General features: G+C 39.5%; 1 protein-coding gene across 6 annotated transcripts in view; it reads left to right on the top strand.

The window, feature by feature from the left end:
• Positions 1 to 20344, top strand: part of OXNAD1 (oxidoreductase NAD binding domain containing 1) — a 55935-nt gene that overhangs the window by 17651 nt on the left and 17940 nt on the right. For all 6 annotated transcript variants that reach the window (XR_009211591.1, XR_009211592.1, XR_009211593.1 and 3 more), the window contains 4 exons: positions 3475 to 3581; positions 11936 to 12077; positions 18717 to 18959; positions 19731 to 19839. Coding sequence is in view for 3 of the 6 variants with exons in the window: in XM_058433471.1 (XP_058289454.1) it covers positions 3475 to 3581; positions 11936 to 12077; positions 18717 to 18959; positions 19731 to 19839 (601 nt within the window). In the remaining 3 variants the exon portion in view is untranslated. The remainder of the gene's footprint in view (positions 1 to 3474; positions 3582 to 11935; positions 12078 to 18716; positions 18960 to 19730; positions 19840 to 20344) is intronic.

The raw sequence follows: 20344 nt of genomic DNA on the forward strand, positions 1-20344 counted from the left end.
TGATTGAGTGGTAGAGAGCCATTTAAGGTTTTTAAGCTGGAGAGTAACTCAGTGAGGTTGGAACATTAGGAATATTTGCCTGTTGGCTGCTTTGAGAAACACAAGAAGGAGACCAAGGTAGTAGTTCAAGTGAGAATAAAGAAATTCTCAGCTTAGGGTGATGGCAGGTAGGCAAGGGAAAGAAAAAACATGAGCCAAATTTATGGAATTTGGCTGTGTTAGGGACAGTATACCAAAAAGAGTCAAAGTTTATGTGTGTTTGTATATCAACTGAAAATGTAATTGACTGTGTTGAGTCCAAGATGCATCCGTAATTGAATACCTGGTAATGGAAAGAAGCTGATTTTGCAAGGCTCTGTGAGGGTAGGTGCAGTCTTCTCCATCTCTGCATACGCTGTTCCCAGTTTCAGGGACCGTGCTCAGTAAGTGTTCGTGGAAGGAATGACTTTGGTGGATTTCGTTGTATGGCATAAGTGAGTTTACCTTTGGAGCAGAACCATCAGATGATTTAGGGAGGGTCAAGCTAACCTGGATTTGAATCCGCAGTTCCTAGCTAGGTGATCTTGAGTAAGTTACTGAATCTTTCAGTTTCCTCATCTGCAAGATGTAGGATAACAACACTGTCTCTTGGGATATAATATGATTATTCATATCAACTGAATGAATGAATACACATAAAATGTTTAACCTAGCATCTGGTATATACCTGAGATAAATGCTCCTCAGGCATTGGCTGTTGTTACTTATGGGGAGTGTTGATGTCAGCTTGTGATTGGCAGAAAAGTAATGAGTTGTCAGCAGAAGGTAGGAGGAGAGTAGTAGTCTGTGAGTCCTTGAGGGCCTCAACCTGGAGTGGCAGAGGGAGTAGGAGCAAGGCAGTTTAGGGAAAGCTCCTATGGAAAAAGTGAGAGAAAGAATGGTAAAGGAGAAAGACCAGGTCAGTGATAACAGGAGGGGACCTGAAAAGTTCAATATGGCTGTTCCAGGCAAGGAGAATGCGTCAGTGTGGAAAATACCAAATTCAGAGAGGTCAGGGAGGGTGAGAACTGAGACTGGACATTGAGTTTGGTTGTTCAGAAAGACCCCAACCAACTGTCAAAGGAGAAGTTGCAAGAGCACCGAAGCTAGGTTACCTGTGGTTAAGGTGAGCATCAAGGAAAAAGGGAAGATTCTGTGGGCTAAAGAAGAGCTGATTATCTCAGTAGAGGAAGAGACGAAAGGCAAGATTTCTAAAATATATTCAAGACAGTATGGCTTTTACGTTTGCACTGGTAAAAACATGCCACCACACTGCAGTTTCTTGTTGTTCATGTGAGCAGTCTCTCTGAGATGTTCAGTGCTCAATCTTTAAGGCCCTGGTGCAAAAGCATTGGTATGGTGGCATATATAGTTAAAATGAATAAAATGTAATATATAATATAAACATAATTAATTTTAATTAAGACAATGAAATACAGTCATGTGTTGCCTGCTGACGGGGATGTTTTGATAAATGTGTCATTAGCTGATTGTCATTGTGCAGACATAGAGTGTACTTACACAAACCTGGAGGGGATAGCCTACTACACACTTAGGCTAAATGGTATAGCCTATTGTTCCTAGAGGACAAACCTGTATGCATGTTACTGTACTGAATATTTCAGGCATTTGTAACACAATGATATTTGTGTGTCTAAACATAGAAAAATAGTAAAAATCTGGTATTATGGGATCACTTTCTATATGTGCTTTGTTGTTGACCAAAATGTTGTTGCACAGCACATGACTGTGCATTATAACCAACATTAATGAGTTCTGTGGGCCAGCAGTGTTGCAAGTACTTTTGTCAGTATTATCTCATTTAATCCTCCCAGCAACCCTATGAGGTATAGGTGGTATTATTCTCATTTTGTAGCTGAGGGGGCTAGGTAACTTGCCCAGAGTCACACAGCTGGTAAGCGGTAGAGCCAGGACTAAATACCAGGCAGTCCAGTTGCAGAGCCCATGCTGTTAACAGCCATATTCTGCTGCTTACTTTATTTTGTTGCTGAATTGCTTTGAATTGCAAATGGCATTAGATGTAATCTTTGATGAAACAGGAATGTACTAAAGGGAGGAAAATTGAACATGAAGGAAAGAGCTGGTGGTTGCTGATGGAGCAGTGTTTCCGAGACAGTAGGCAGGACTAGGACCAAGAGTGCAGGTAGAGGGTCAGTAATGGAAAATTACCCCACTTGATTTTTAGGAGAGGAGGAAGAGAGGGTTGACAAAATACGGAGAAAGAAAGGTTAGGGATTTTGCAGGAGGGAGAGAAAGGTAGATAATACTAGAAGATACTTTGAGGTGGTGAGAGAGACCACCATCCATCATGAGAATTGTCCAGTGGATTTTTGAAATGGTCTCCACTAATAGTTTGATGAGATTTAGTGGTCCTATTGGAGTAGAGGGCCTGCATGAGCTAGCATTAGGATGGGACGTTCATTGACCTTGACAGATTTCCAAAGCACCCTTTGGTGGAGCTGTGAAGGTCACACTTTCCAAGGAGAGGGATATATTTTGGTTAGTTGCTGATTTTCTGCCACAAGTAGAGATGAACAGACATAGCAGGTTGAGGAAAGAGTCATGTTGTCTTTTTTCTTTGCTTGTGAAGATGTCCCAGGCTTACAGGACAAGGAAACACAAAGCAGATGAAAGAATAAAGGAAATAGAGACCTTTTGAATTTGAGGGGTGTTGAGCCATGAATGGCACATACCTGCATAGCTCCCAAGTCAAACCTGTTCAAGGCTTTCAGAAATCAGATACATCGTGTAAAAATAGTGCTTCTCAAATTATCAGTAGGGAAGGGCTCTTTTTGTTGTTAAGGTTGTGAACTGTTTTCATTTTATAAAATATCGTATGATAAAAAATGAATTTGAAAATTAATTAAAAACAAAGACATGAAGAATGCAAACCCATTTTGTTTTCTGTTACTAGACTCAACAGGCACAAGATTGTTCTGTGAAATTGTTAAAGTTTCTAAGTGCCTGCTTTTGATTTCTGAAATTAGCTCTTTGTGGACTCCTTACACCCCCAGAAGCAAGAGTAGGCCTCACTTTGCCCAGTACTGATGGATAATTTAATGGCAGCTCCTTGTTAAGACCCCGGCTTGTTTACAGAGTTCCAATTCCCTGAGCTCTTCCCAGAGTGCCTAGCCCAGTGCACAGCACATTGTGGATACTCATCAAATAAATGCTGGTTAAATGATCCCTTGAATAGATGATTTTTGAATGTAGGATAAAATTAAATTAGTATGATAGCACGACTCTCAAAAAAAGTTATTTAAAATGTATTCACGTGGTAGGCTGAACTAAAGCAAAGGGTGTTTTGCTTTGTTTGGCAATTTTCAAAAACCACATCTTCGTAGATTTCAGAAACCTTAGTTCTCAGGATGCCACCATTTGTCCCTTGTGCTGTGTACGCACTAACCTCAGCCACAGTTCATCTTTTGGTTTTAGATTGTGTCAGCAGCTAAGGTGTGTGGAGTTGCCAGTGAGTCACCGTCAGTGAAGAGCCTCCGCTTGCTTGTTGCTGATCAAGACTTTTCCTTTAAAGCTGGCCAGTGGTAAGTGACTTTTCTGTGTTCCAAGTATGTATGTTCAAGAAGGTTCCATCAGATAGAAGGGATTATTTTTTCTTCTGGAAAAGGCTAGCCATTCCCTTGAGGAAGAGGAATTCTAAATCATATCTGCTCAGGGTGAGCCTTTGTTGGCACAGAGTCTGATTCCTTTCCTGGCCTCAGAGCCCACTTGGGTTTTGAGCCCGTGGCTCCCTCAGTCATATATGAAAATTGCTGTCTTGTGTTTTCCACATTCAAACAAAGCTAGTTCTGGCCCATGGAACTGACAGCTCTGATAATTACACTCTTCAGGAATGGTTGCTAACAGAATGCACTTCAGTAATCTAATCTCCTTGAGTTACGTGTTGCAGGAGATTCATAGGTTTTTAAAAAGTAGTCGTCTTTGTGTCCAATGCAGAGTAAACAAGGTAGGTATCCTGAAGAGAAGAGGAACTAGTGACGTCATCACAGGGCTTACTACCCTCTTGACTGAATTCGTCTATCATGTGTACCTTATTTGGGTTGAATTTAAATACTTTGCCTAATTTGTTATCAGGATTCCCCAGTCAGGCCCAGCTCCGCAGAACCCCCACACAAATCATAAGTCTGTCCCATTTGACTCGGGACTGATCAGCATGCTGACTGGGTAACATTTCCTCTGAATGGGGCCTCCCTGAGCTTCAATTCAAGTTCAATTGTAAAGAAAGCAACTTGAATTTCCCTAGGAAAGGTGTGTTTGGGTGTGTGTGTCCTTTATTTAAATAAAGCATTCATTTCTAAATGAATTTCTGGCATGTCAGTCTTGATAGTGTTTCTTAGGAGTCACTTGACTAATTTTGGCAGTCCATCTGGAAATGTGGTTTTGTTAGAAGGAGGATGTGTGATAATAGCAAGTGTGATAATAGCAAGAGTTAGCAGTCTTGTGTGTGAATAGTTTGCCTTTGAATTTAGAACTAGAAAACAAGATGCTGATTGCAATAATTTGGGTTTGTGAAGCAATTTACTGCAATCTTTGCACATGTTCGATGATACACATTAAATGCATTTTGCCCGTTTTAGGGGGTGGGCAACATATTTACCCTTCAAAAGTGGTTTAGCGGTCATTATATTGAAAAGTGGAAACTTTAATTGTAATGATCTGTTTTCCATATTTCCTTTCTATGGAAATGTTTGTGTCCTGTGCAAAGCACTGTCTCTGTGCCTTCAACTCTGAATCCTGCCAAGACTCAGACCCAGCCTCCTGGTTAGGTAAAAGCCTGTGCATTGGTTATTGTGCTGCCACCATGGTGTGCCTGCAAGTGTAATGCACTCGCTAACCTCAGTTACCTGATAAGAAAATGTCCACATTCCCTAGTGATATTTGTAGAAATAGAGTCCTACTGTGATTCTCAAGATGAAATGATTTGGGGTTGGTGTCATGTATACCATCCCAATGAATGGATTTGGCCATTTCACTGAATTTAGGCCTGGTTTTCTTATGTGCCTGTCAGACTTATTCGGAGGTCGGACCTGGCGGGTAAGGATCACTGGCTGGTAGTGGTGACGCTTTCCCTCCTAGGTGTTGATCAGCATTCATTCCAGGCCCCTGGGCCCTCCTCTTTCAACAGATTTTACCCTTACCATTGATTTATGGTTCTAGAGGTTGTGAGTTCCTTTTGATATATGACCTTATGGTTACAGAATGGCCATTTTGCTGAGGTTGGCGGTGTCTGTCCCTTCCATGCTGTTGCTTGAATGGCTTTGTGCTCTAGGCTGTCTCAGACCATCCAGCTTGGTAGTAACTGCCATGTGGCACTTTGGAGAAGAGGGCAAGGATTAGGGAGAGGGAGTGAGGATGTGGCTGCCATGCAGTTTGTGTAGTTAGGATTATCAGACTGGAGAGCTGCTAGAAATCAAGGAGAGGGTTGCTGTTGGGCTTATCTTTGGGGTAAGAGATTGGGCCGTGATTCCACATCTCTGAATTTTTGACCGGTGACTTCCTCTGACACCTACCAAACTCTGAGAATGAGGTTCCAGGCACAACTCTAACTAAATAATGTTGTCTGTGACTAGCTGGAGCTTTGGCCACAGATCCCCATGTAGACACCTTCAGCATAGATCAGATATAGGCCTCAAGGGGCTCCTTTGCACTATACTGTGTTCTTACTGGGCCTTGCAGAGAGGGCTGGTTCCTGTAGCAATAAACCAGTTCCAAGAACTCTAGCAATCCAATCCCGAGAGAAAGGCCAAAGGCAGAACCACCTCAAAATATTTCTCACATGAGCAGGGTTGAACTTCTTGGTTCATCTTACTAGTAGGCCTACCACTTGCTAGCTCCTTGGTGAGGCCTGCCCTTGACCAGAATTCCTCCTCCCTTGGGGTGGAAAGATTGGCACTCGCTCTTGGGTCTGGAGCATGCCACCACTAGTCCTCACACAGTATGCAGCTGCCCTGAGTTTCTAGATTCACATTTGGCTGTGGTGCTCACTGCCTGCCTCTGGCATTGGTTACGCTACTGTGGGTAGCAGTGTATTGTCGCCTAGTGCCCTGGAGACTGCTCAGCTACATGCTTGCTTTCTACCAGCTAGCTCTGTGATGTGGTCAGTTTCCTTATTTGTCTGGGCTTCAGTTCTCATATCTTCAAAGAGGGAGCAGTAGTATTCCTACATTTTGGGATATTTAAAGTGTTTAGCATAATGCCTAATGTTAACTTTATTTGTTTGATTTTAGCTTTTGTTATTGCTAATAAGTATTTCATTCAGTTAGATCATATGTGCTGATAAGGCCCAGGGGACAGATTCCAATTCTTATCTCCTTGGTCAGTTTCCCTGCACTGAAGCTGTTGATTGGAAGAGTGGCAGGCCAGGCAGGAGTGGGAGCTCATCACCACCATGTCACCACTGATGGCCCAGTCAGTACTCAGTCCACACTTGGCTGGGTATAGCTTGCCTCCTGAGGGGAAGTAAGGCCAAAGCATTTTCACAGAGTGGAGGGAATTCCTGGTCCTAGTGTGTCTGACTTTCTACAAGATAACATAAGTTTAGATGCTAGAAAGCAACTTTGAGCCCTGCCGAGAGAAAGAGAACACCAAGAAGAAACACTGGAGGAGCAAGATTAGAGAAATAAGACTTTACCCCCACCCTTGAGCAGGGCTGCCACACTGTAGATAGATAATATCCTTACAACCTACATGAGCATGTGTGGCAGCCCTGATTCTCACAGGACTGCACATAACATAGCACTGTATTCCTTGGCATCTTTTTTCAAACTGTGTCCTCCCCCATTGCTTATCTGGTAAGCATTGTGTGTCTTTTAAGACTGTTTAAAGGGCATCTCTTCTGTGGTCTTTCTTAATTCCTGTACTCTTGGTAGAATTGACTCCTCCTTCCTCTGCCTTGCCTCGCTACGCTAAGCAGATTTTATCATTGCCCATTTAAATGTATGTATTTGTTAATTTTCCTCCTCTTAGAGTGGGTTCATTGAGGGCAGCAACTAAGACATATGTGCATCTTTGTACCTCCAGCAAGTACCACAGTGCCTGTATATGGTAGGCAGGTGCTCTCTTTGATGTTTGCATTAAGTGAATGAGTGAGGGCCTCTGAGAACTGTAGGCAAGGACTAAAGAGTTCTGGGATCTCATAGTATAGCTGCTGTGTGCTTGGCACTGAGGCTCCCTTTGTGGACAGGACCTGGCTGCCTGGTGTGTCATGGTTGGATGTGGACATCCACTGCTTCACCGCGCACCTAGGCTCCTTCTGCATACACTCACTCATTGGGTATATAGTAAGGGCTTTAACTCATAGCTCCAAGAGTGCTCATCCTGCAAAGGACATTTTTAAAGGTGTGTGTTTAAGGTTTAATTCTTTCTTGGACAGATGTTTTATGAAATATGTATTATGCATATTTTCTTAAATCCATTCAGATGAAATTTTTATGTAACTTAAATTCTTCTGTATTTTTTAATGGAGTCCTTTTTTTTCCAAAGGTAGCTTTCCAGAGTTACTAGAGAAGAGGGTTCCCTTTCATTCAACTGAGAGAATGGTCTTCATCAGCATTGAGCAGCAGAGGGCACTGTAGTTCAGGAGATGAAGCAGCAAAAGTAGCTCATTAATGTATTTATTTTTTAAACATGGAAATAATGGAGATTTTTGTATACCTCCTCTGTGATAGCATATAGCAACTGTGTTAACAAATGCTAACGATAGTCTTTTAAATTTTTATCTTGTCAGAAATGAAAAGAAAAAGTACTCATGGAAAAGAGTCAAGTGAAAATAGGTTAAAGTTGGCTAAAGACCTTTTCTGGAGCACTTCCAATCCAGAACTGGTTTTTAAAGACTTATAATAAATGACTGGAAATGTAAGGCCATAGGCTGCAGGAGAATATTTTTTTAAGGTCATAGATCAGATTAGAGAACATCTTTTGCTTTTCTTTTAGGCCTGTATGTAGGTAAGCAACTGGGGAAGGATGATACTTTTTGCTCTTGTGATGGCTGTGAAACACCTAGATTGGATGTTTATGTTTCCCAGATACGGGGATGAGAATTTTTTGTGGTTCTATGTTCCAATACATTTTTCTTGGTATGTGACTAGGTTTATTGCATTTCCTAGAATCCTCACCAAAAAAGGGTTTCTGTGGCGTAGAATTATTGAAAGCTTGAAACCCAGGAGTTCTAGACTACAGGATGTGGTTAGAAGAAAAGAAGGAAACGTTAAGACTTGTGTAACTCAGAGGCCATATCAGCCTATTAAGTCTGTCAAATGCTAGTGGGAGAGTTTTGTTGCTTTTCTTGACCCTTTTTTCATACTTTTTAAAACTTAAAAAGACTGTTATGTTGAGATATATTCATATAAAATTCAAATATTTAAAGTGTACAATTCAAAGGTTTTAGTATATTAACAGAGTTGTGCAGCTATCAGCACAATCACATTTAGAACATTTATATCCCAGAAAGAAATTCTGTAATGATTATTATTCATTCCCTATCCTCCTGCCCGGCTTAGATGACCACTAATCTATTTTCTCTCTATGGATTTGTCTCTTAGGGACATTTTATACCAGTGGAATCATACAATACAGTGTGTGGTCTTTTTGTGATTGGCTTCTTTCACTTAACATGATTTCAGGGTTCATCTATGTTGTAGCCTGTATCAGTACTTCATTCCATTGTATGGATATGCCACATTTTGTTTATATCTTCATTAGCTGATGGACATTTACATTGTTTCCACTTTGGGGCTATTGTGAATAATGCTGCCACGAACATTCATGTACAAGTTTTTGAGTGAACATATAGTTTCACCTATCTTGGGTCTAAACCTAGGCATGGAATTTTTGGGTCATATGCTAACTCTAACATTTTCAGGCACTACTAAATTGTTTTCTAGAGTGGCTGTGCCATTTTACATTCCCACCAGCAATGTATAGGTGTTCCAATTTCTCCAGACCCTAAGACTATTGTTTGTCTCTTTGATTATAGCCATCCACGTGGGTGTGAAGTGGCAGCTCATTATGATTTTGACTTACATTGCCCTAATGACTATTGATGTTGAACATCTCTTCATGTGCTTATTAGCCATTTATATATCTTCATTGAAGAAATATTAATTAAAAGTATTTTGTCAGTTTATTTGGTTGTCTCTTTATTACTGAATTGTAAGAGTTCTTTATATAATATGAATACAAGAACCTTAATATTAATAGATATATTATTTAAAAATATTTTTCCCATTATGTAGATTGTCTTAACTTTTTTTTTTTTTTTTGAGATGGAGTCTCACTCTGTCGCCCAGGCTGGAGTGCAGTGGCACGGTCTCGGTTCACTGCTACCGCTGCCTCCCGGGTTTGAGTGATTCTCCTACTGCAGCCTCCCAAGTAGCTGGGACTACAGATGCATCTGCCACCATGCCCAGCTAATTTTTTTATTTTTGGTAGATACGGGGTTTTACCATGTTGGCCAAGCTGGTCTCAAACTCCTGACCTCAGGTGATCCGCCAACCTCGGCCTCCCAAAGTGCTGGGATTTGTATAGGCGTGAGCCACTGTGCCCAGCCCTGACTTTCTTGATGATAACATTTGTAGCACAGAGTTTTAAATTTTGATGAAATCTGTTTTCTCTATTTTTTTCCAACCCTTTAAGCCATTGCCATGAAGTCTTACTCCTGTGTTTTTTTCTAAGAGTTTATAATTTTAGCTTTTACATGTAAGTTTCTGCTCCGTTTTGACTTAATTTTTGTATATATTGTGAAATAGAGGTCCAAATTCATTCTTTGTATGTGGTTATTCAGTTCTCCCAGTGCCACTGTTGAGTAGACTGTTCTTTTGCCATTAAATTGCCTTGGCACCCTTGTCTAAAATCAATTCACCATGAATTTAAGGCTTTATTTCTTGACATTCCGTTCTTTTCCATTGATCTACATGTCTGTCCTTATGTCAGTACAACAGCATTTTCATTACTGTAGCTTTGTAGTAACTTTTGAAATTCAGGACATGTGAGTCCTACAAATGTAACCTTCTTTTTCAACATTGTTTTGATGATTATGGGTTCCTCAAATTTCCATATGAATTTTATGATCAACTTGTCAATTTCTACAATGAAAACACCTGGGGTTTTAGTAAGTATTGCATTGAATCTGTGGATCAATTTGAGGAGTATTGCCATCTTAGCAATATTTAAGTCTTCCATGCCATGAACATGGGATATGCTTCCATTTACTTAGATCTTTAATTTTTTTCCAATCGTGTTTTGTAGTTTTTACTGTGTAAGTCTTACACTTATTTTGTTAAATTTATTCCCAATTATTTTATTCTTTTTTATGCTATTATAAGTGTAATTGGTTTTCTAAATTTCACATTTGGATTGTTCATTGCTAGTGTATAGAGATACAGTTGATTTTTGTCTGTTGATCTTGTATCCTGCAAACTTATTTGAATTTATTAGTTCTAATATCTTTTTAGTGAATACATTAGTATTTTCTATATATGACAGCATACCATCTACAGCTTCCACCTCTGCAATCTGAATGCCTTTTATTTCATTTTCTTGTTAACTTACTTTGGCTAGAACCTCTAGTACAATGTTGAGTTGGAGTGGTAAAAGTAGACATCCTTATCTTGTTTCTCTTAGGGGGGAAACATTCAGCCTTTCACCATTAAGTAGGATGTTAGTTGTTCTGAATATGTTTTATTTCATTTTCTTGTTTACTCACTTTGGCTAGAACCTCTAGTACAATGTTGGGTTGGGGTGGTGAAAGTAGACATCCTAATCTTGTCTCTCTTAGGGGGGAAACTTTCAGCATTTCACCATTAAGTAGGATGTTAGCTATGGGTCTTTTGTAGGTGCCCTTTATCAGGTTGAGAAAGTTCCCAATTCTTCCTAATTTGTTGAGTATTTTTGTTATGAAAAAGTGTTGGATTTTGTCAAATGTCTTTTCTTGACTATTGAGATGATCATGTGGGTTTTGTCATTTATTCTACTGAGTGGTGTATTACATTTATTTATTTTCAGATGTTAAACCAACCTTGTATTCCTGGAATTTTTGTACCTGAATTCAGAAGGGATACTGGTCTGTAGTTTTCTTTCAATGTCTTTGTCTGGCTTTGGTATGAGGGTAATACTGGCCTCATAAAATGAGTCAGGAAGTGTTCTCTTCTGTTTTTGGAATAGATTTTGAAGGATTCGTATTAATTTTTAAATGTCTGATAGAACTTAACAGGATGCCATCTGGACCTGAGCCTTTTTTTTTTTTTTTTCCTTGCTCTTGTTGCCCAGGCTGGAGTGCAATGGCGCAATCTTGGCTCACTGCAACTTCCGCCTCCCAGGTTCAAGTGATTCTCCTGACTCAGCTTCCCAAGTAGCTGGGATTACAGGCATGTGCCCCTATGCCTGGCTAATATTTTGTATTTTTTTTTTTTTTTTAGTGGAGATGGGGTTTCACCATGTTGGTCAGGTTGGTCTCGAACTCCTGACCTCAGGGGATCCACCTGCCTTCGCCTCCCAAAGTGCTGGGATTACAGGCGTGAGCCACTGCACCTGGCATGGGCCTGAGCTTTTCTTTGTGGGAAGTTTTAAAATTATTAACTCAATCCTTTAACTTGTTATGGGTCTGCTCAGATTTTCTTTCTTCTTGAGTCAGATTTGGTAGTTTATGTCATTTTAGGAATGTGTGCATTTCATGTAAGTTAGCTAATTTTTTGGCATATAGTTGTTCATGGAATTCCATTATAATTCTTTTTATTTCTGTAAGCTTTGTGATGATATCTCCTCTTTTATTCTTGATTTTAGTAATTTTTTTCATAGTCTTGCAAAGGTTTGTCAATTTTGTTTAATTTACCAATTTTTAAAATTGCTTCAACAATAATCATTTCTTTGGCTTTCTTTTTAGGGTTGATTTCTTTATTCCAGGAGTCTCTGTGGTTGGTGGGTTTTCAATATGCTCCAGTCCCAGACTGCTAGAACAAGAGAGAGTGATAGAATTGGCAGTGAAATATACGAACCACCCTCCTGCCCTCTGGGTTCACAATACGGTAAGCAAACTGCCTGTTTAAACGTGGTGATCTGGGAATCTCTGCCACCCACAAAATTTTTGTTAAGCTCATTTGATTCACCTAAGAAACCTGGGCTTGAGTAAAAGGTACATGCCCACAAAGAGCTTCTAAGACAGGTAAAAGAAACTTTGATGCATTAAGTATGAGTCAGAGACTTTGGGAATCTGGAAGTATTTTCTGGGTCACCAAACGGTATTCAGTTGAATACTGCTTTAGAATTAAAATATTTTATATTTTAGACAAGTTCTAAAAAGTTGGCTCTCTGTGTCATGTAAATGGTAAATCTATAAATCAGATTATTTTGTCCTAACCATCCTAAATAAAGGGAATTAAATTATTATTCTGTCACTTTGGAGGGGAAACTATCTGATTACATAGTACTGCTTCTTCCCAGAGGTGAGCACAGCTAAATCCACGGTGCCATTGCCTCTCCATTTCAGTGTCTGGAAAGCTCTTCACTTGGGATTCTGAGAGAGAATCCAATTTGACTGCTGTTAATAACTCTTATTTCACCACAGGGCTCAACACAATCCTACAGAAGCTGCCTGTCATTACCTACTAGAACTCTGATAACAAAGAATGAGCTCAGAACAGATCAGTTACTCATTGTCTTAGTTTTTGACCCTTCTATCCTTTTCACTTACTGCTTTTTCTATCCTTTTCCTTTCACATCCTCTTCATTACAAGAGTGTCTTCTATATTTACCAACAACCTCCATCCCATCCCAGGCATTTTCTTACCTTCTTTACCAAAAACACATACCAGTACAAATATGGCTTCAAAAACAGCATTTTCCTGTTTCCTGGAAATCATTGAAAATCAACAAAGGAAAAAGAAAACAAAACCTCTATTTTCAGCAAAACTTGGAAACACACTGTAGTATATTTTTAAAGGTTGCAGAGAATTTTTGGGTTTCTGTAGGAGCCACATGGAAATAAGTAGAGGAGAGAGGCCAAGAGTAGCAAATTATATAGAGCACCAACAAAAATACACGAGGGAGTGGGGTGAGACTTAACAGCTCTTGCTTGCAAAAGAGGGTATGGAAACACCGTTGAGTTTTGTGGCTGTAGAAGGCCCGAACGCAGCAAGGTTCAGTTAGGAGAGAAGGCTGCAAAGAATCACACAGGCAAACCATGTTTGTAGGAACTAAATTGTCCTGTAGTAGCTGAAGAGAGCTTTTATGTTGTGAAAACCAGCTAGCTTAGGATACTGTCTGGCCCATCCCCCAATGTAGGACCCTCTTGCAAATAGTCCAAAAAAAAGCACAGTTCATTTCAATCCCATGAAAGAAATCAAAGAAGACATGAGTAAATAGAGAGATGTACTGTGTTCATAGATTCGAAAACTCAACATAGTAAAGAAGTCAGTTCTCCTTAAATTGATTTATAGATTTAACATAACAATAATCAAAACCTCAACAGGATTTTTTATAGATATGGACAAAGTGATTTTAAAATTTATATGGAACAAAAAAGGACCTAGGATAGCTAAAACAATTTTGAAAAAGAAGAATAAAGTGAGAAGAATCACATTAATCAAATTTAAGACTAAGATAAAGCTACAGCATTCAAAACAGTATGGTATTGGTGAAAGGAGAGAGACACATCAAATAATGTAACAGAATGAAGAGTTCAGAAATAGACTGACATATATGGTCACTTTATTTTTGACAAAGGTGCTAAATTCAATGGAAAAATTAAATGGCAAAAGGATAAACTTTTCAACAAATAGTTCTGGAACAATTTTGCATCTAGATGCAAAAAACAAAAAAATGAAAAACCAAAAACCTTCAACCTAAACCTAAACCTCATACTTTATATTCAGAATTAACTCAAAATGGGTTGTAGATCTAAATGTAAAACATGGTACTACAAAAGTTCTAGAAGAAAACAGGAGATATTTGGAACTTGAGAGTAGGTAAAATTCTTAAACATAATACCAAAAGCAAGATCCATCAAAAAAAAAGGTTGATGATAGGACATGGTCAAAATTAAAACTTTTTCTACAAAAGGCATTTAACACAATTTAAAAACAAGCTACAGACTGGGAGAAAATATTTACAAATCAGATATCTAACAAAGGGCTTGAATCTAGAATATATAAAGAAATCTCAAAAGTCAACAAAAAGAAAACAAGCAACATGATTTTTTTAAATGGACAAAGAATTGAACAGACACTTCAGTAAAAAAGGATATGAGGATGGCAAATAAGCAATGAAAGGTGTTCAAACATCGTTAACCCTGAGGGAAATGTAAATTAAAACCATATGTGGTGGGATGCCACCACAGATCTAGTCTAATGTCTAAAATTAAAAATATTGACAATACCAAGCGTTGGCAAGGATGTGGAGCAACTGGAACTCCTCTCGTATATTGCTTATATTGCTAGTAGGAATGCAAAATAGTACAGCCAATCTGGAAATCATTTTAGCAATTTTGTATAAAGTTAAACATACACTTAACATGTGACCCAGCAATACCACTTCTGAGTGTCTCAGAGAAATGAAGGCTATGTTTATATAAAAGCATAACATGAATATTTATAGCAGTTCTATTCATAATTATTAAAAACTTTTAGAAACAACCCAAATGTCCCTCAGCAGGTGAATGGATAACTTGTGATATATTCATACAAGGGACTATTAAAGAGATGAATTATTGATGCATGCAGCAATGTGGGTGAATCTCAGAGGCATTCGGTTGAGTGCAAGGAGGCAGTTCCAAAAGGTTACATACTGTAAAATCCCATTTTTGTCACATTCTGGAAGACAAAGATACAATGATGGGAAACAAATCAGTGGTTGACTGGGGTTGAGATGACTGTAAAGGTGGGATCGATAGCACAGGGGAATATTTTCAGGGGGTGATGGAACTAATATATGTTTTGATTTTGATGCTTGTTACCCAGATCTATATGTGTGTTAAAATTCATAGAACCGTATACCAAAAGAAAAAGATTTCTATTAAGGAAATTTTTAAAATAAGTTTTTAAAAATGTGCAGGAGCAACACAATATATTCTTGTGGTTTACACATCAAGTTGTGTCTGTCCAGGATAACCCTCAGATGCCTGTGTAGGCATTTCCATTGTAAATGTATCCTGTCACATTTTTACCCTGCAACCTTCTGAGTCTCTCCGTCAGTGTGGCCTCAGCTGCCTCATTGCTTTTTGGAGTCTCTGTGGATTTTCTACTCATTACTGGCTCTAGATTGCTCCTAGAGGTGCTAAAATATGCTGCTGGGGTGAGAGCAATGAAGTGTCCGCATGCCCCTTGCTCAGAGTTGAAATAAGGGTAGCCATCCCAGTTCCTACTGCCATGAACATCTCCCCCATCCTCCCTGTTATCCTTAGCTTCTCACGTGACCTGACCTGGTCCCGGTCCACAGCTTCCTGCTTGGTTTCATGCCTCATTGGCATTTCAGTGAAGGAACTTATTCTTGCAGGCTGTAGAAAATCTCAAAGTGTTATTGCCTGAATGCACATCCTAATTGTAGTGCCTGCTCTACTCTGCCCAGTGGGAGTTGCAAACAGCCTTTATGAAGTCAGATTTTTCTTGGAACCATTTTCAGGTGGCTATTTTCCTCCTGAGGATTTGTCTTATTAAGCCATTTGAGTGGACAGTGGAGGCACGTGAGTGTCTGGGTGGCAGCAGGCTGCACCGTTGAGACATGGAATAAAGTGCCATAAACGTCTTCCTTTATTTTATCTGCTTTGGCTCAAGCTCTTGGCAGGGTAAAGGGTTCTAGACAGCTATTGTGTGCTCAGCTCCAGTTGCTGTAGAAAGGTTGTTTATTTCACAAGTAGAAAATCTATACCAAAGTTAGATACATTGCTGTGTAATTGAAGGTAATGTCCTTTTATTCACTTACATATTACAGTGTACAGTACTTTGAGTCTTGTGTTCATGTTACCCTCGCAGTTTTTATTGATCAACAAAAAGACAAAGATGGCTTTTAATTCTTCCCGGATGCTACCAAATCAGAAGACAGACCTACCGAAGATTATTTTGTCGTCAAGGATAAGACAGGCTTCTTGAGTATTATCTTTCCCTGGGGCACATTTTCTTGCCAACTCTAGAGTTGAAAATACTCTGGTTTCTAAAAACAATAACCTAGAGGCTTTCTTTGTTGTCATTACTAAGCATGCCAAAGATGGCCATTGGAGAAAATTATTTCAGTCTCTTTCACTCTGATTCTTATAGATAAAGAGAGAACTGCACAGGCAAGCAAGAGAGGGAGGGAAGGAGGATACAGGAGATGAAATTCATTGTCATCATTAGGCAGAGCCTTTTGTATCTTAAATTCTGTTTTTGAGACTCGAAAGGAAGGAATATTTTAAAGCACTTTGGTAGCCACTGTAGCAGTTCCTAGATTTTAGTTATTCCTAACTGAATGCTCCCTTGCTGCTAATTTCTTTTGTCAAAAATGAAAACCCACTTATCACCATTCATGTAAAAATCTCCCACATATTTAAAATAGTTAGGTTCAGACATTTTTTCCCCTGAAAGAGTATCCATTCATTTAACAGTTCTTTACCAAAAAAGACATGTTTTTGTGAATTCAAATAATTTTCATTTTTCTTAGATATTCTCTAAATTTAACTCATCTTTAACTTGCAGAGACCAAATTAAATTCATGTCCAGAAGTACCTACTGCTCACCTGACATGCAAGGTGCCAAGGTGTGAATGCTAAGGGTTTGGTTCTCAAAAAACATGCGATGTGTTATTACTTCTTAGGAGGGCATTCATTTAGTTGATTTATGCCAGGAATGTGTAATGGGAGAAACCTATGCTCTTAATACAACTTTCTTTATTCCTAGAATCTGTTTTTTAGTGACAGGGAAGAAGGAAGCTGGTATTGCCAGCACTTTTTCTTTTGTGACAGCTGCAATGACCAAAATTCCTTCTTATGTAGAGCCAGATACTCTGGAGTTCCACCCACTGTGAGTCAGTTCATGTTCACACCAGCCCTGTGAGGTGGGCAGTGCAGGTGCTGGTACCCATTTTCCAGGGGTGGCAGATGAGGCTCAGAATTTAAGGGACTTGCTGGATTTCACAGGGGCCATGATTAAAATTCATTTGACTCCTAGATCAGTGGTTTTTTCCCAAACAAGGGATTACCAACTCGGTCAGATCCAATGCCCCTTTCTAGAACTGTCCTGAAATGAAAGTCATAGTTAATGTAATGTACCCATAGATTTTTTTTTGAATAACATAATTCTAACTGTAATACAAAGGAGAAATAAAAGAAAGTGATCCATAATCAAAGAATATGTATTTTAAAATATAAATGGTTAGGCAGATCTAACTGGAAGATAGAATGAAGTAATCAGATGACTATTCCTAAACATAGAATCACCATGAATACACTGTCTACAGATGCAGATGATAAAGATGTGTTGTGTGGGCGACACATGTCACTAACCGGAATGTGGTTTTCCAGAACAGTGAACATGCTTGGTCAAGTTCTGAACACAACAAAGTGTAATCTACATTGTGGCTACTGAGTTTATTTGTAAAATGAGCTAGGGTCTAGTCTCAGATCATTATAAACCAGTTTTCATCTACAAGAACGTCTTTTGGGCCATTCACAAATCACTGTGCGGGACAGTCTTGTGCATTGTAGATAATGGTGTGCTGGCAAACCAGCTATCTGAATTTATCTGAGTTGTATCATTTGCTGATTTCTGTGCTGTAAGTACTCCTACAACGGCTGATTTCAAACTACCAGTAGGAACTTTCTTACAAAATTCCTGTAGATTTGACCACCAGCTTAGTAGGAGCCAGCTCTGGGAAACCATGAATTTTGTAGGATCTCTAGCATCTCTGGCCCTGCCCTTTAAATGCCAGTTGGATTCCCCAAATCATTGTGACAATAAAAAATGTAATCACAAGTTTCCCAAACACCTTCATCAGAAGCAGTAGCACCCCCACTGAGAAAAACAGTACATTCAACTCTGATGGTATTACGGGCATAAGTGACCTCACCAAATAGGTGCTTTATCTAGATAGGTCTATGTGATACTCCCTAGTATGAAGCCTCTGGCTGCCTGTTCTTGTTTTTCTAGGGAGACAGGAACAGCACTGAACAGTACTACAGGGTTGGTCTGAGCCTGTAGAGCTGGTCTGGCTGTGCCTTACTGAAGATCAAGATGGAGCACCAGTACTTACACTTTTCAGCCTTGATGAACCCAGGGCAGGCAGTCTAGTGACATTTGCCACATCCTGTTTCTCTCAGCTTTGGTTAGAACACAGGAACACAACTCAGATAAAGGAGACCCATACTTCAGAGCTGTCCCCTGCCTTTGAGTCCATTGCCTCTTTCCTCAGTCCAGTTCATCACCTAAGAAGTTAACAAATGGTGAAATCACTGAAGCACATCTCCTTTTCCCAGTATTGGAAAGGCTGTTCATTATGGATTACGAAGGTGGATTAGCCTATGGCCTATAAAATGAGCAAGTGGAATCAATTCACAGGGCATCGGGAAAATTGGGAGCAAGCTATAAAAATAGTCCTAAATACTGATAATACAGGAGATAGACCCAGTTTTATTAAAGTAGAACATTTGGTTTAAGACCTGTGCTACAAAAGACTAAAAGGTCTTTTCTTTCCTGCCTTAGTGTACACTTGACTCTGAAGTGGCTGTGAGAGTGGGTGGAGAGTTCTTCTTTGACCCTCAGCCTGCGGATGCGTCTAGAAACCTTGTGTTGATTGCAGGAGGAGTCGGAATTAACCCTCTGCTTTCCATCCTACGGCACGCAGCAGATCTCCTCAGAGAGCAGGCAAACAAAAGAAATGGATATGAGATAGGAACAATAAAACTATTCTACAGTGCAAAAAATACCAGCGAACTCCTGTTTAAGGTAAAGGAGGTATAGCTTGCTGTAAGCAAACTTGTGTAGTGGTATTAATTGTTCATAAAAGTTTTTTCTCTAGGTTTTGTTTTCTCTGCAAAGGTTCAAACAAAAGGCTTGGCAAGGTTTAATCATGCTCAAATGAGAACTAACCAACACACCTTACCCAAGACAAGTAAAACTGCTAGTGTCGAAGAGGCTACCAGTTAAGTGACAGGAAAGGATAGGTTTTGGTGGGATGGAATCTGGAGGTTAGATGAACAGAAAAGTCACAAGGGTCCCGAGATTCCAGTCAAGAGACCTACAGTGGACCAGTGTATCACAGGAGCAGGTAAGACTTAGACAGTTTGGACTCAGCTGGGTAAATGAAACCCCCGTCAGTTGCATCTGTTTAAACTAAGGGCATTTGAGGAAGAAAGCTTTCACTGGGGATTGCTTTGCAGCTGCAGGAATGAACAAAAGAACAGAAACAGTTAAAAGACACAACTGTGGTCAGTGAAACTGCTGCTTAATTGCCAATGCTTGAGAAAAAGGAAAAAGAAAAAACTCCCAGAGAGTTGGTAATATGCTTGTTAGCATATTCAGATTTCAATTAAAGCCAAATAGCCCTCTGTAGTCTGAATGCTCTGGCCTGCTAGGCTGCAAACAATATCTCTCTAAGTAGAGAGCAAGAGCGGCAGACGTGTGCAGAATGGGAGTTGAGGTTCAGCGTCCATGGTTGTACACATCTGTTTTGATTTTTTAAAATTGTAGTGTGACCAAATATGTTTGACATTCCAGAAAAATATCCTTGATTTAGTAAATGAGTTTCCTGAGAAGATTGCATGCAGTTTGCATGTTACAAAACAGACTACACAAATCAATGCGGAACTCAAGCCATACATCACGGGTGAGTCCCCTAAAGATATTTTGACTATCTCCATGCAGTTATTTGATGGACACACCAGTTGGTTGAGCGCAGATGCTTTATTGTTGGAAGTTGCTGGCTGGGAATGTCACTATCTGGGGAATTGGGATGATTCCTCATGGAAAAATAGATATTTAGTTGGATTTACTCATTATATATGAGTTTCCTATTGCCTGTGTTAAAAGTGTACTTTTCACACTTTTTAAGAGGCCTTTGCATCATCACTGTAGTATACATACAAATAATTTATATTCCAGATTTGGCTGAATTGATTCCATTTGCCATTAATGGTCATTTAAACAACTCATAATTTCCTCTGAAAGGATTTTTATAAAACATTTACTTCCTTTGCTGAAGGCAATTTGTATCTCCATCAAAGACCAGTAAGCTAGCTGGCCCTTTCTGCAGAGTGCATTACGATGAGCTTCCCACTTTGCTTGCTTAGGTTTAGGAAGCCTGGAGATGCACTCTGCTTGGGTCTGGGCCC

The sequence above is a fragment of the Hylobates moloch genome, unplaced genomic scaffold, assembly GCF_009828535.3.
Source record: "Hylobates moloch isolate HMO894 unplaced genomic scaffold, HMol_V3 SCAFFOLD_22, whole genome shotgun sequence".
Lineage (NCBI taxonomy): Eukaryota > Metazoa > Chordata > Mammalia > Primates > Hylobatidae > Hylobates > Hylobates moloch.